At 44.9% G+C, this 16696-nt stretch overlaps 1 protein-coding gene across 25 annotated transcripts in view; it reads right to left on the reverse strand.

The window, feature by feature from the left end:
- Window positions 1-1582: 1582 nt before the first annotated feature.
- CELF1 (CUGBP Elav-like family member 1) overlaps window positions 1583-16696 on the reverse strand; it is a 64100-nt gene continuing 48986 nt past the window's right edge. For 11 of the 25 annotated variants that reach the window (XM_015246160.3, XM_031690671.2, XM_015246161.3 and 8 more), the window contains 9 exons: window positions 16316-16395; window positions 15830-15991; window positions 13310-13385; window positions 11727-11855; window positions 11296-11409; window positions 10403-10588; window positions 8527-8670; window positions 7912-8078; window positions 1583-4579 (listed from right to left, as the gene is read on the reverse strand). In XM_015246160.3, the coding sequence (XP_015101646.1) occupies window positions 7951-8078; window positions 8527-8670; window positions 10403-10588; window positions 11296-11409; window positions 11727-11855; window positions 13310-13385; window positions 15830-15991; window positions 16316-16395 (1019 nt within the window). In that variant the 3' untranslated portion in view covers window positions 1583-4579; window positions 7912-7950. Of the gene's footprint in view, window positions 7824-7911; window positions 8079-8526; window positions 8671-10402; window positions 10589-11295; window positions 11410-11726; window positions 11856-13309; window positions 13386-15829; window positions 15992-16315; window positions 16396-16696 lie in introns of all 25 variants that reach the window. The other 14 variants (XM_072969950.1, XM_072969949.1, XM_015246158.3 and 11 more) reach the window with 7 other exon arrangements.

The raw sequence follows: 16696 nt of genomic DNA on the forward strand, positions 1-16696 counted from the left end.
AAATAAACATGAGGTAAAGAATAGGTGGTAACAGAGCTAGGAAAGAACTGTGTGGCAGGACTGATGTTTAGGAAGCATTCTGGTCCTCATGGGAAGTGGCACCTTGCAGGAGCAAGCTGACCAACGATTTGGAGCACCAAGTTCCCAGCAAACCCCTTAAACACCAAGACAGACACACTGGAGGCAAAGCTGAAATGATTCACCACCAAGGGAGCCAAAAGAATTGTAGGGTCCCCCAAAGTTCCCTTCACTGGAGTCTAGAGGATGGTATGCAACATCATTTGTGATGAGTTAACTAAAACACACTGATTTGCTTTCACTGAGTTATTTCTCCTCAGCAGTGGTTGAGAAAGGGCTTGAGACTTAGGCAGATCTGGTTTGATTCTCAGTGCATACAACTTGGTAGTAGGCAACCAAATTTCTTTTTTTTAGTATGATCCCAGTTTTATTTTTCAAATGTGTATAGGGAAAAAAAGACAATGAACTATAATAGTAACTTTTGGTTATCTTTTGGCAGTGGGTGGTTAATGCTTCTTCTTTTTTCTTTTTTTTTGCAACCCAATTTCTAACCTCAGTTTGCTCATCTGCAAATAGGGATGGGAACACTAGTGCCCTCCTAGGGGTGTTATAAAGACTAGAGCACATGTGTATCAAGTGTTTCCCACAGCACTTGGATTGTGGTAAACAGTGAACATTAGCTAGGACAATTACTGCATATTAATACAAAGTTGTGATTTTTAAGCATATTTTGAATGAATACAAATAAGGAAGCAATATTCCTATATTTATTTGTGTCCAGAACCCTTACTTTACAGACATGCTACTCCAGACACACCCCACACAGAGGGACCCTGTGGAGAAGGCTGAGGCCGGGCCCACTCACAGCCCACTGTTGGCTGCACACCTCTACACAGGCACCAGCTTCATGGGGACTGGCATCCAGGAGGAGCGAGGATGGCGGTGGCTGGTAAGGAGCAGACAAGCTTATGCTCTGGCAGAGGGCCTGAGACTCCCAGCCCAGGAGGCTGCAGTCGGCAAAGGTCTGAGGGGGCTCAGGTATAGGGCCCCAACAGAAGAGTGCTCTAGAGCAGTAAACCCAAGAAATCATAGAAATGCCCTTCTGTGACCTTGTTCTGAGGCCAACGAGGGGGAAGGGGCTGAAGCGCTCTGGCCTGGAGTGCTGAAGGCCCAGAGAGGAAACGCCCCACAAGCTGGGCCTCCGAGCCGGGCAGCGTTGCTCCGGGCGCAGGAACTCCACAGCCCAGGGAGGGGACCTGCACTCAACAGTTCTGCAGGATGGCAGCCACTACTGGGAACAGAAGCACAAAAATTAAGGCTGCCAAAAAAGTTTTCAAGTGCCTCCTGTAAGCAAGGATGTTGAAAAGAATATAGGATGATGGAGAAGGCAGTTTTCTGGGAGAAACTGTTCCATCAGGAGCCTGGGGTAGTTCCACTGCAGACCAAAAGACACATCACAATGGAACCTACCCAGCGCACCCACCCCTTCTTCAGGAATGCCACCAACCCCTCCAGCCCCAAGGATTGCCGCCCATTTCAACAATCAACAACTCTGAAGACAACATCAGTTCTTCTCAAACAGTTTAATAGCAAATAAACAAAGGAAGGTACCACACTTGGCAGATACAAAATGACTTTTTGTCCGTGTGTCTGTGCAATTAAAACAGATTTAGGTTCCCCATTGGGACAAAAGGAAAAACACACAAAAAAGGAAGGAGATTCCTTTTAAACACATACTCCCTTGCTCCAAACTTGTAACAATATCTTTTTTTTTTTTTAATCCACTACACAAACTCTGTGATCAGGTCAGAAAAGCGACAAGGGCTCTTCTTGCCTTTTTTTTTTTAAACCATTAAAGTAAAATCCATAATTTTCTACGTAGTACAACACAAGTTCACACAAAAAAGACATTTTTTTCTTTTTTTGCAAATCAAAACAGGAAAGAAAGGAAAAGCTCAAACAAAGTAAAGAAAAAGCATTTCTACGGCTGAATCACGACTTTGAGTTGATTGAATCCCGTTGTTGCTGCAGAACAGACTGTGCGTTTGGTCATAGTGGCAATTTTTTTTCTCTTCACATTGTGAAATCACTTTACATTGTTTTCTAGTAGAAAAGGCAAAAAACTGTACAAAACCCCTAGTGTTAAATACAACGTTTGTACCAATAAAAAACTCACACAGGTTTGTCTCCAAAATGTAAAGTTTCTTTTTTTTTTCTTTTTAAATTATTCACAAAAAGCAGCTGGAAATCAGAAAGGCAGCTGCCGCTCCAGGGTCTCAAATCCATTAAAACCACCACAGAACAATTAAAACAATCAGAGAGAGAAAAGGAAAAGGAAACAACGTCCAACGTTTGGCATTTGGTTTTATCCACAGGTTTTCCCAGAGCTCCTCTTGGAATTGAAAGCAAAATATATTGGCAAACACGGGTTCTGAATACACAGGAAGGGGAGCCTCAGTGCCTCTGCCAACAGAGGCAGCTCTGTGCAGTCAGACTGTGGGGTGCACGGCAGTCTCGCTCAGGCTGGGGTTCCTGGCCTCTTTCCATCCAATCACCCCTTCCAGGAAATTAAGCAGCCTACCATACACTGGGCCTCCATTTGGCCGCCCTTTCCCCCTTGTAAGGGTGGCCTCAAGCATAATACTAGGTAACCCGCCGGGCCCCAGAGCAGAGGTTCTGCCGGGATGCCTTCCTTCATCAACCCCAGCATGGATGATGCTAACAGTGCTTCTACCTTCCCCAACCCCCTCCCCCCAGTCCCTCGGCTACCCCCTCCACCCTTCCCTGGACAATCCTACTTCCCAGCTCTCTCACCCACCAGCAGCTTTAGGCCTGGGTGGGATCTATTCCAAACTCCTCCCACTGCAACCTCTTACCTCCACAGATCCATCCTGTGACCTCTCATCTCCCCTGGTCTCTCCCTCCGCTATGTACATTCTCACTCAAGTCCCTAAGACCCTGAGGCTGGATGGTGCCACAAGAAAGGAGGGCAAGTTCCCCTCAGGGAACCAAGGAACTGGCTTGCCTGGCACCCAGGGACAGTAGCTATGTGGCTCTTCACCCATTAAAAAAAAAACAAAAACAAATTCTTGCCCTTACCCCCCACCCCACTAGCTAAGCAAGAGCAGAGCTGTGGTGAAGAGCCAGTGTGGGGTGGTTGGTGCCCAGGGCTGTAAACAGTGTGAAGACTGTAGTATTGTGCTTGTCACCTAGGAAAAGCGCTGGCAGGTGTGTTGCCGCTTAGTGCACAGGTGGCCTCCTCCCAGTGGTTAAGAGCACCCTCCCTCTTGGGGGCCGAGGGATGCTCACTGCCCTCAATGCGCTAAGCCTCTTGCCCACCCACAGCCACCTTTCTGGATTCTATCTCTGCTCCTTGTGCCTCTCTGGGCCCCCCTCCCACCCGTGTCTGAGCAGAGCAGCCGGCCTCCTGGAGGCCCTGCTGAGGCCTAGAGGCCGTACGAGGTGACAGTCTAAGTGCACAGGCAAACGCTCTAAGGGCAATAGAGGAGAAAGTCGCCACTTCAAAATAAAACAATACAATCTTGAAAAAAATAATCAACCCCACAACAATTTAAAACAGCTTCTTTGAAACCCTTTTAAATCGGTCAGTTTTTGCACAAACTATAGAAAACAGAGAGGTGAAGGTGATATATACGAAGGTGTGAAGAAACAGCAGGAAACATGCAAAACTTGTTTTTTCTGGGCATAATCTTAGTAGGAAAGGAAAAAATTCAAAACAAAAACACAAAAACAATACAAAAACAAAAACAAAAAAATCAAAGCATCACATTTTGCTGTGGAGACTGTAGGAACGAGCATGGAGGTGGGCACAGGGGGGCTGAGGGGAAGGGGCCAGAGGAATCTGCAGACTCCCCGCACGGTTGCTACAGGGAAGAACCACAAAAGAAAAAGAAAAAGGCTGGCTGGGGCCCAAACTGCAGCCGGCGGTCAAAAAGGAAAAGGGGTTCAGGTGTTTTCTGCAGTTGAGAACTCAAGAAAAACAAAAATAGAACACATGCGGTCTCCTCAAGCCCCACAAACTATATCAGCAAAATGTGCTCAGGAGCCTCAAAGGTTTTAGTGACATCTTTTATTTCATTGTTTACTTCAAAGTTGTCTTTAAAACTAAGCACACAGAGAAACAAAGCCTAGAAACGGACTGGCTGTGTGTTCACAGAAATACAAACACCACACGGTATGTGCTAGTAGGGCTGCTCTGAAGACAATTACAAAGAATTGGAATCACAAAATCAAGTGGTTATCTTATGAAGTTCTAGAAAAATAGATTTTTTTATATTCAAATGCAAGTTTAAATATTTCCCCTTCAGCAGTCGTTCTAGCAAAACCAATTTGGCAGCACAAAAGAAAAAAAAAGGAAAGAAAAAAGAAAAAACAAAGAAAGAAACAAACATAATAAAAATACACGTCAGCATCAAAGGTCAACACAAGGTCAAAGGTGAGAGTTCAAGCATCAGAGAAGCTGAAGAGACAGGGATTTGGACGATGTACTTGACGCCACATCGACATGCTTTAGGCACAACGATGAACAAACGGCAGGAATCTAGAAAAAAAAACAAACCAGAAAGAGGGAGACCCACTGAGTTACACAGAGCAATACATCCAAACAAAGAGAGAGAGAACAGGAACACTCACTGTGTACAGCCCTGAAATGAGGAGGCGGGCGGGGCAGGGGCTGGGTAATGACAGGGAACTTTTGCACATGCTAACAATGGACACAGGGAAAAAAGGACATGGAGGACACCAAGAAAACATCCAATTGCCAGAGACAGAAGGGAACCTAAGGCTTGGATTTCCCCAGAAGTACCCAAAACGTCTGAAAAGAAGGTCTCTGGTGGAGCAGAGCCCCAGCCTCTCCCCCCACTCCCTGGTCAAGGCTCGGGGAGAAAGTCGAAGCTGCTGGCTGTGGTGGGGAGAATTCTTTAGGGGAGAGGGCCAGGCTCTCTCCTCAATCCTATGGGGATGGCTCTTTGTTCCCAGAAATCCAAGCTCTTAGCTTCCACACAGGCCCTGGCCACTCATGTGGGACCCAGGAGACAGTGTCTGGCTGCATTCAAGGCAAATCAATTTCATGATGAAACCCAAGTAAGAAACAAAACTACAGCAGAAAACACATTTATGTAAGTGAAACCCCCACACAACAGAAAAGGATTGCTTAAGACTTGACTGCGAGTCTCCACTCTCGGAGCTGAACCCTTTCACACTGTGAGACTTGTAGGGGAGCAGCTTCTTCACAAAACCATCTTTGGCCTGGGGAGAGAACTGTGCTCAAGGGCAGCACTGCTGTGTGAACTCGCTGGGCAGAGGACAAGAGAACAGAGAAAAGTGCCTGGGCTCACCAGCTGGCCACTGTGGCAGCCCAGGGCCACATTTCTTTTAGAACAAGAACCCACAAGCAGGTATGAGACCTCGGGGTCTTGGTATCAAAGGCGGACTAATTGCACCTTTGCCTTTCATATCATTAGGAAAGGGGTTTCATAAGGTCCCAGAGCCCAGGACAAATCTGCGTACAAATAATAGTGAAACAAAGGGTGGCGAGTAAGGAGGGATAGAAAGGGAAGAAAGTGGGAAGAGAGTGGAGTTCTGGACTTTGGAAAACCCCATGATGGCCAAGGAGGAAGACAGAACAGAAGGTTAGCGATCACAGCACCGGCAGCACCCTGGGGAGCACAGCTCTCTCCTCTGCCAATTCACAGCATTAACTCCTTCCCCCTCTGGCAGATTAGCTGGGCTGCAAACGGCCACAGAAAGTCAGTAGTTTCAATCATACACAGCACCCTGTGTGTATAACAATCACATTCTGGATTCTACAAAATCCTGGCCTTTTCCAGAGATATAATTTAGGTAATAAATATTCTCCACCCCGGAGCTGTATAAAACTTCTATAAAAATAGAAACGACATTCTTGGTTCCAGCTGGTTGGGATTCGGAACAGCGCCTCCTCAACCTAGCATTTTTTTCTTTTTTTGTTTTCTTTTTTCTTTTTTATTTTTATTTTTTGCATTTATTTAAAAAATCCCATCATGACCCTGGAAGCCTTTGGAACAGTTTTATCCTTGAAACACAGGACACATTTCTCCCAGTGCGCGGAATTCAAGTTTACGCGGTTCAGCTTAAGAAGTATGTTTCACGTTTCTTAGAGGACAACGGACCCAAGTAATCACTATGAGAAGGGAACAGCTGTCCCAGCTTCAATGGGATAATCCAACACCACCAACTACCTGCACAACAGCAAGACGGTCAACCCTTGTCTGTGGCCCAAATGGACAGTATGACAAGGAGAGAACCCCTATCTGACTTAACAGCAAACCAACCCCTTTACTCTCACCTCTACTGCTAGGGGTCAGGACCGATACTCATGAGGTTTAAGATCCCAGGGACCCGGTCCCCGGCCTTGGCTAAGAGTCATATCCTAACAGGGCAATCTCTGCCCAGGTGCACATTCCCAACAGCAGGCCCCTTCTGGCTCTCCACCCCACAGCATTTCTTGGAGCAGAGGCAGAGCCCAGAAGCTGTGTGGCTCACAGGCAAGAGCTGGAGTGAAACCCATGGGAGGCAGCAGGGAGCTAACTGAAAGCACGAGGACAAAAATGAACAGGGTAATACTGAGGTAAATGAACACTAAATCCATATGGAGGCTGTAAACGTCCTGTCGTCTCCTCTGTTGCCAAGAGCAGAAGATTGGGCTAGAGTGGTTAGAAGAGGGGCCTGCCTCTGTGGGAATACATCTGAGACACCTCAACTAAGGAGGCAAGCAAGGATGTCTTAATCCTTTTAAGTATGAAGTGCTGGCCACTGGCAAATGCAGCACTGGCTTAAAGGGACCTTCTGATTCAGGCACACCAAGAAGCAGGCTCCTCCTCCCCCAACTCAATGGCTTTTGATCACTCTGCTCAGGAGAGGTGCTCCCTTCAGCTAAATACTTTAAGCCCTTCTTGGATCTACCCTCATGAAAAAACTGTGGCTGGGGATGGAATTGACACTCCTTGCTGTGGTCAACTACAAAAAGAAAACCAGACAGTATCTTTCCTAGAAGCTTTCTTTAAAGGGATCTGGTAGAAATGGGCCATAGTCTAATGATTTTGGTGTTGAAATAAACTAAAAATGACCTGTTTGGCTGGCTGCTTCTTCCTAACAGCCACCAGCCAGACAGGGCCAATCCAACACCAACAGTTGGCTAGGAAAGCTGGTAATGGGTGATATATTCTTGCTTTTTGCATATGTCAGTCTAATTTAACAGGTGCTTTATTTCCAGAGAATCGTTAGCCCCCTTTTAGGAAAAAGGGGCAGAAACCCTAGACAAGAATCTGAAAAAGAGTTGGCAAGAACTCAGTATTTCCACAGAAGGCAGCTATGGAGGAGTTTTAGCCTCCAGCTCCCAGGGCCATTGGGTGTCAAGTCACTCTCGCACTCCAAAGCCTACCCCACCTGCCCTGCCCCCAAAGCTCTTGGATGCCAGTTCTCATTTCACCCACTCTCGCACTTAGGAACATTCTGGGGGTCAGTTTTTGGTTTCACTCAGTTCTCTCGCTTGGGGTAGTTTGGGGCAAATTCTGATCTTTTCTAATGTTTCTCCATTCTCCCTCCTCCCCCAGGGCAGTTTGATGTTGGTCCTTCTCAACACACACTGGTTACAAACACAGCAAACTTTAAATAAAGAAAAAAAACTCAGGATATGGCACCTAAACTCCAAAGTAAAACACTGGAAACCAAAGCACAAACTTGTCCTCTGTACGAAGCGAAATTCCCACAGAAGGCAGTAGCCGAGTCTTCAGGGCAAGCTGTGCCTGCGAGAGTGGCAGGGATCAGGGTCCAGGGCTGTCAACACACAGCCTTAGGGCTTCGAATCATAAAGGGTGCTCCTCCCCCACTTACCAGAAGACCCTCTCACTCCAGTCTCAGAGGGGAGCACGCTCAGTAGGGCTTGCTGTCATTCTTCGAACGTTTGAGCTGCACTTTAAGCCGCTTCATGCCAATCTGAAAGCCGTTCATGGACTGGATGGCAGCTTGAGCCGAAACAGGATTGTCGTAACTTACAAAACCTGTGTGTCCAAGCAGAAACCTAGGTGAGGGACATAATGAGGCAAGGAGAGTCTCTGTCTTCCTTATGTAAGAAATACCTTAGAAGCTTAGTCTCCAAGCCCAATTTTTTCTCTGCAGGGACAAGAATTCTTGAAATTATATCACAGAAAACAAATCAGGTTCCTAATAGTATTAACTGACATCTATATAGTACCTTACAGGTTTCTGGCCAAGCCATTTCCCGTATATTAGTTTATTTTCACCTTTGGAGTGACAGGGTGGGGAGAAATGATCATTCCCACTACATAAATGAAAAAAAAAAAAACGAGGTTCAAAAAGAGGTAATGTAATCTGCCCAGGGCTGAGTTAACCCAAATCCAGACCTATCTCTTTCTGCTGTCGGCCTCTTCTCTTTCTCAGCGGTAAAAATACCTAAGCCTCCCGACACCAGAAGAGAAGCCAACGTACCAAAACACTTGCTCAGGTTTGTCTGCTTGTCTATAAAAACCTTGGCAGACACGACATTCCCAAAGGGCATAAACATCTGCAGCAGGTCCTGATCTCCAAACTCCTGGGGCAGGTGGTAGATGAACAGGTTGGCTCCTTCTGGACCTTCAAAATATCCATTGATTGAAAAAGTATCAGTGTCGAGCACACTTAACCTCCTGCACCATCTCTCATTTCCATCTGTGTTAAAATTCTCAGCATCCCAACAAACAGAAATTCATCTGGAGAACTAAACAGGTTCTCCAAATACAAAGCTGAGAACTGAAGGAACATCACTGAAACAGGTTCCTTCCCACTTTGCTGTTCACCATTCTGATGCTCTGTCTCTTTCAGGGAGGTTAGAATTCTACCCTATAGGAGGATGGTGTGCTGGGACAATAAAGTAGACAGATTTGCGTGTAGAACAATAAAACTAGAGGCTCACAGAGGAACAACAGAAAAGGAGGTAGAAAGAGATTATAAGCAAAGCAGGTTTCAAAACTGTGCCTAGAAACTATAAGGACAGCAAAGAGACTGGTAGTTGCCAGAGGCAGGAGGTGGAGGCAGGGAATGACTACAAAGAGACATGAGGGAATTTCTAGGGGTGATGGAAATGCTCTACGTCTACTGCGGTGGTTACATTATATGTGTTCATCAAAGCTCATAGAAATATATTTCTAAAAAGGATGAATTTTACCATATGTAAACTGTGCCTTAGTAAAAATAAATTACACTTCCCAAATGTGCCTATCATTAACACTAAGCTCAAAAATAGAATATGCTTTCCTCTTCAACCACTTATACACTCAATGATTTCCTTACCACAGAAGAATTTACTACAACTGCAGTGCAGCCACCAGTCTCCAGCCACCCCCGTCTCCCTGCTGTGTAGTCAGACACATGTGGAACAGTGCTGCTTAAGGGCCTTTGCACTTGCTGTTCCTCTGCCCTCATTACTCTTCATCCTCTAGATACACACGTGGCTTGCTTCCTTACTTCCTCTGGATCTCTGCTTGGACGTCAACTTAGAGAGAACTTCTCTATATAAAATGCTATCTTTCTTGCACTCTATCCCTCTTTCCTGTCCATCACTTTAGAGCAACATTCGGAACACTGCATGCTTTTGTTTATTGTCTGTCTCCTTGGTTCTATCAGCTCCCCCACTACTGCATCCTAGGGCACATAAGTGTCTGATTCAGAGCAGATGAGGACATACTACACCAAGACTCCTTGCTGCTACAGGAAGAGAGGATACTTGTCTTTTCCCCACATTAGAGCTTAAACCTTGACAGCTCCTGGTTGTGAAAATCCAGTCACATATGAGCACAGAGGTGTCAGCAGGACCTTCTATGCATATAAACCAACTTCAGGCCTCTTTTTGTCTAGAAAGCCTCTCCTGAATTTAATACCATTCATGTCAAAGCACGTAATTCTCACTCCATCAACCCATAGGCCATAACTCTCACTTCTGTTTGTCCTCAATTAGGAAAAGCACAGATTAGAAAGTGAGGAAAAGCCAAATGATATAACTAAAAGGGACACCTAGACAGAGGACATCCTCTGACAGATTTATAATCCAGAAAGAAGGCTCCCTAGCAAAAACAGATTGCCACATGGTATCAGACAGAGTAAGATCAGTATATTTCCTCACCTAAAAACTGCAGCCCATCCCGGGAGGGTACACAGAGCACACCCAGAAAACATTTCAGGAGCAGTTTCTCCGTCTACCCTGGACACTGCCAAAGAGAAGTGTTGGCCTGACCACCTAAATGGTTCTCCTGGCCTTTGCCCTGCCTTGCGGTGCTGGTGCAGAAGGAGCAGCCATTCCGTCCTTGACTCCAGTTCCCTTGGTGCTCACCTTCCTTCTGGCTGCCAGCAGCACCAATGCTCTGCTGTGTCAACAGGTTCTGGTTGTACAGAGTGGGGAGCGCCGCTGCAGCATACTGCTGGATCCCCGAGTAGGCCTGTGTGAGGGCCTCCATGGTGCTCCCGGTGCCGTTGGAAAGGCCACTGCTGCCCAGGCCACCATTTAAAGCAGCCATCCCTTGGTTGGGGAGGAAGAGCAGGATTAACAGATTGGAAAGACTCAACTGATGCCAAAGACAAACTCCAAATGTCCCCCTTCATCTACTTCTTAGCTTTTCCCTGAGAAGGAATAGCCATCTGACTGGTCAGATTTAGGACACTCAACAGGCCTTGTGGTTAACAGGGACATTAAAAAACGCCACACCCAGGTGCAGCTCTCGCCATTACCTTCTTTCAACCTGTGCAAGAAGTGATTGATACTACTTACACGTGGCCTGCCCCATTTTCTCTCTGGTTTTCTTGCAATTTTCTCACAAAGATCTGGAATGTGGTAAAAATAAGAGTCCCAGGACTGGGGATTTATAGGGGTGCATGTGGTCCACGACAAGATGTGGGCAAATCATATCAAAATAGCTAATATTTATTGAGCACGTACTATGAGCAATGTGCTCAGCACTTTACTTATGTTCTCATTTAACTTCCTAATAACCCTCAAAGCATTCTATTTCCACTTTGCAGACGAGAAAAACCTCAGAGGGTGGTCAAAACTTACAGCTAATTAAGGGGCAGAGGTGAGATTTAACTGAGGCCTGACTCAAAATCGCATGGTTATTTCTAACTTCATCAGGCCACTCCAGTATTTCTAATGGTACCCCTACAAGGGTTGTTTAAAATGTGCTATCTGCACAAAGAATGGCTTGATGGCATCCAGGGGCTGGCCCTCACCTGCCAAAGAGCTGACGTTGAGGCCCGCTGTTGCTCCAGCTAATGTTTGCAGGGCTCCAAGGGAGGCGATGGGGTTGACAGAGCTGCTGCTGCTAGAGCTCGGTGAGGACCCTGCTATCAGATATCCACCAGTTAAACTCAAGTCAACACTTGACATCTCATGTCAACAGGAACCAAAACTCACCAGTGATACCACTGAAGTATTGTCTTTGTAAGGAGGGTTCCAGTTACTGGTTTTGATAACTGTCCTTGCAGGACAGTCAAGTGATGATTACAGCAAACTAAAAACTTTCTCAAGTGAGAAGATGACATTTGAAAATTTACTGTTCATAATCTGCCCCTTTGGAAATGGGTGTTAACTACTCTCCAGAATGACAGACCCCTCTCTTGGGATTCTGCCCAAGGCACACTGACCCCTATTACATGCTTACCTGAACTGGTGAGGACGCTGAGGGGACTGCTGGATGTAGTGAGAGCATTGGTACCACTTGGTGTGTTCTGAGCTGCACTAGCTGCAGCAGCTAGCGCAGCCAAATTCTGTAACTGCATTGCATTTAACCCTGCAATATCCAAAGCAAGAGGTCAGCCAGCAGATAAGGGTCCCTCACATCCACTCCAGCAATGACAGTGTACACTGGCAGAAGGCCGGTCCCAAGGAGGAACTATTCTAGATGAGCCTCACAGGCAATAGTACAGGGCTCCAAAAAGACTGAGCCATCAATCAACTTATTAAGAAACTTGCCATCATTTCCTCAGATAAAAGATATCTAATCCAGTAACATGCCAGACCAAGTGAGCATTAATAAAGGGATGGGCAATTAGGAAATCAGGAAATACCACAGAGTCTAACATGGAGCCAGGTGTCTAAGAGAACAACAATGCCAAAACCTGTGGCAGAGAACGAATCTGCATTTGGGCCCCTCACCCACACTTCACAGAGGATTTGTTCTCTGCAATGGAGATGAATAAGCAGAAAATGTAGCAGAGATCCAGAAGGCCATGGGAGGAATGACAGGGGAACACATGTGAAAACAGCAACAGGAGAAAGAATAAAGAAAAAACACACTACTTTAGTAGCAGATTAATCATCAGAAGGAGGAGAGAGAAAAAACAGAGGAAAAGACTTTCAAGGAGAACCTAGGCAATGTAGGTAAAAGGAGAGCAAGAAATCTGAACTGTGCCAACAATGTGTGGCAAACCATTTACTGGATTATGGAAAGGCAGATGAGTACGGGTAGAGAATTAATGAGAACAGGAAGGCTCCAACACAGACTTACAATTTAGCAACTTTCCAAAAACACGGCAAACTCTAAATCCCTGGGACAAAGTGAACAACCATCAAACTTTTTCAAATGGTATAACGTCACACGCCTGAGACTAGCCCTTCCTCAGGTGCACCTGCCACTGCAGAAGAGGCAGGGGCAAGCAGCTCTGGAATGGTCCCCTTCCCTCCACTCCCTCCACTTTTCCAATGGCCTCGCCTCAGATTTGTACCTGGAGCCTCCTTTTGTTATAAGCTCAGGTATTTGTCAATTAAGTTTTTCATGCATGTTAACACCAACAAAAGGCAATTCACCTAAGAAATAACTTGTATAAGACACTAACTGCCTGGGTTCTAGCAGCTTCAGGGTAAGTCATGCTCTCGGAAGCCATAGTAGACTTTTTTCTTCACAGAGTCACTGAAAAAGTTGCTTTATTGTGGAAATGAAGAGTTCTTGCATTTTTCTCTTTATCAAAATGGCTGCAGATAGTCTGCAGGTGCTAACAGCTCCTTTCCATCTTCTTCCTCAAAAAAGATTAAAGGGGTGGGGAGCAGCAGACAATCCCAGAGCAGCCTGGTATCAGCAACTAAAAGAGCCACCTTCTAGAGATGAGGTAGGTGAATCCTAGGATGTTCACCTTATGTCAGCTTAATGTAATGAGTGGGGAAAATTTCTTCCTGCACGAACGGTACAAAACTCTCAGACTGTTGTTAGCTGGCAGCTGCTGCTCCTCCGTTGCAGTGAACACTTACCTCCCATTGGGTGGAGGCTGCTCAGGGTGTTGAGGTTCCCAGAGGAGGCAGTCTGCTGAAGGAGCTGCAAATAAAGCTAGACATTACACCAAAAAACAGAACAAGAGTGAGAGTGAGGGCTGGTTCTGCATCTGGGATAACTCTACAGCACAGCAAAGCGAGAGTGCAGAGGCCCCCAGAGAGAAGAAAGTTGAAGACAAGAGCCCAAGCCAACACAACAAAAACATGAGGCTTACGACAGCACTGGACAACACAACACAGCTGAAGACCTGGCCAGAAGACAGTTATGTTCGCTGAGTACTGAGCCAGGCTTGCGTCCCTGGCAACAGAATGCAGCACAGCAGAGGACAGAAGTAGAGCAGAGAACTAAGCTCAACTCAAGCAGCCATGCAGTCCACTGCAATGAGTGCCTGTCTGTGGGTGACTGCCATTTCTAGTTCTTCTCCCAGATTCTCCTGCTTAGGCCCACACCTTATTTTGTAGGTTGTTCCTATCTAGACACCAAATTTCTACTTCACACAACTATTTAAAATATCAAACCTGACCATTTCAGGGTATTTCTTGGAGTCACCCTTTACTGGCCACAATGAACTTGTGACTTGATAAGTCCTGTCATGACTAGAATACTACACATCCATCTATCACTGTAATCTCACTGCTGCAGATGACCAAATGACTGGTGGATTAGTCCGTATCTGTTTAGCATACATTCCTTCAATGGTTGTTCCGTAACAAATAAAACAAGGGGACCTGTTCATGAACTTAATGGATCTCTACAACCTTACTCTGTACCTTAGCAAATTGCAACCTTCATCTAACCAACCTGCTAAAGCGTTTTGTTCCACTCACTGTTCCTTATGGACAACTGACATTCTTGTTTCTGGATCCATTATTCAAATTGTTGTCCATTCCCATATAAACATCTGACTTGGTTCCTCGGTCATCATGAATCTCTCTAGTCCATGTGCATTTCAGGAGGTCCAGAAACCTCCAGAAGTAGAATGAAAAAATGCATATAAACACAATTTTTACCAGCTTCTCAAAGGGGTCCACACCCTACAAAGATTAAGAACTACTGCTCTAGCTTCAAGTCCACATATTCCAGAAAGAACCTCATAATTAATGATGATGTACTATCACTTACATAGTCCATCAGCACTCACAAGTCTTCATTTTTGTCTTCTTAAATACCTTGGGTAATGTGTTCAGTCCCAACTGGTGGACTGTGCATACTGTACTTGGCACTTCATTTCCTCCCAAAATGAGAACAGCTCTTAGGGTGGGGATCATGTCTAAGTGAAACAGACCATAGCTCTCAACATAAACCATCATGTGCTTGCTGGAAACCATCATGTGCTTGTGGCAATGACAACAAAAGGTGGAGTCTTCTCTAAAAGAAGGTTCCAAAACTCTCTAAGAAGAGTAAGTACATATCACGGAGATAATTTTCAAAGCATTATCATTTTGGCAGAAGACTAAAATCTCTCTGAATTTTCTCAACTTATAAACAATGTTCTAAGCACTGAGAAACAATTTAATCTATAGAAATATAACAACCATCTACATTTTTTTTTTTGACTTCAGAAAAACACTAGGGAAGATAAACTGGGATTTCTTCTAATATTTTAGAAATAGGGAGACCAAAAGATATCAAATTAGCCAAAACCCAGTATCGCAGGATAGAAATCATTGCCTTTCTTCTGCTTCCATATAAAATACTATTTTAAAGGATGAGGAATGAATACTATAATGACTCCAATGTGTATATTTTTAGACTATCCATACTAATCTAGTAGTTTCACCATTTATTTTTCTTCACTGGTAGCATCACAGATTACCTGTTCTGATTCACAGAAGAGGCAGTTTTAAGTGTCTTGTGCTATCTGCAGTTCTTTTAAGGGTTAAACAGTGATAATCCCCCATAATACACATTGCAGACCTAGTAAATCAAAGTAACAAATTGGAGCGTGACCCTTCCTGGACTTATTACTTCAACTCAACTAGAGAGAAATCAAATTAAAGGAAATCTATTTACTATTTAGTGAACTCAAATATACACCTGTAATACTCATTTAATAATGTCCATGTTCATCTCCTGATCTCTCAGTCAGTGGAACATTTATCATTCTCTTCAAGGAAGACTCAGTAAGGATTTTAACGATGCCCTCTACATCGGCCAGAAAGAGCTATAGAGGAAGATAACTGGTAGTTAAGATTCCCTTAGGAGTTTTTTTTTGGGGGGGGGGCAGGGACACATGAGATGTCTTTAAAGCTTTTTATTAGGAAATTAAGATTTTACTTTAATTGTAGCATAAGTCTCACGACATAACCAAAGATGTGTGACCAGAAAGAGAGAGAGAGACACTAATGTGACTTAAAGAACATTATGTTGCCTGAATTTTTATAGAAAATTCTGATGTGCTAAGATCTGTGAAAGCCATTGTGTATGTTAGCTAAGGACAGCAGAAGAAACAGCTGGGAGCTTGCACAGTCTGCAGAAAGCAAACCACAAGGACTCACTGCTAAGTACTGGGGTCCAAGAGTGTTTAGACCAGCAAGGTTTCCCCACACAGATGCTGCGCTGATTTGCTGCATCTGCTGCTGGAGCTGCTGGGCCATTCTCTTCTGTTCTTTGTCCTTCTGTGTATCAGCAAATTTTACCACCATGGGGGATGAGCAACCCTATGAAAACACCAAAACCAAAGGGTCAAATTCCTCCTTCTGGGTGAAGGGAAAGTCCTCCTTTCCAGGTTGCATTCTACTTTCATTCACTGCCAAATTACTTCTCTTCCTGATACACACAAGTAGCAAAATATAATTTAAAAGGGTAACTAGTTCCAATACGCTGATTTTAACGGAAGCACCTGTTTTTAACTTTAAGATGTTTATTCAGTCTGCTTAACTTTTAGGGCAATCAGATGCTGTATATACTGCTGGGCTTTGATGGCCAACTGTCTAGCACTCTCAGGCTAAGGAACGTCCCACTTTCATTCATCTGTCCCCTACCTCCATGGTCTGTGCTTGGTGCATTGCCTTGATGGCCGTCTGTGCCATGGCTCTTGTTGTAAAAGTCACAAATGCACAACCTGTTTGAAAAAAGAGTCGATAACTCATCCATTCATTTGGTTATTTATTTACTGGACTGACATTTACTGAGTACCTACTATGTGCCGGGTACCATGCTAGCAATACAGACATGGTTGCTGCCTTCAGGGGTTCATGATCTAGAGAAGACAGATATGTTACAACAGGGTGATAGGTGCTTCAATGAAAAACCAGGGAAGCACAGACAGGAGAGAAAGTGCTTGAGGGATAGAGGAGGAATCATATTCTCTAGCTTCTCTTGCAAAGGAGTGTTTCCATTTTGGCATGAAGAACCTCTCCAAG

This window comes from Vicugna pacos, chromosome 10 (genome assembly GCF_048564905.1).
Source record: "Vicugna pacos chromosome 10, VicPac4, whole genome shotgun sequence".
NCBI lineage: Eukaryota > Metazoa > Chordata > Mammalia > Artiodactyla > Camelidae > Vicugna > Vicugna pacos.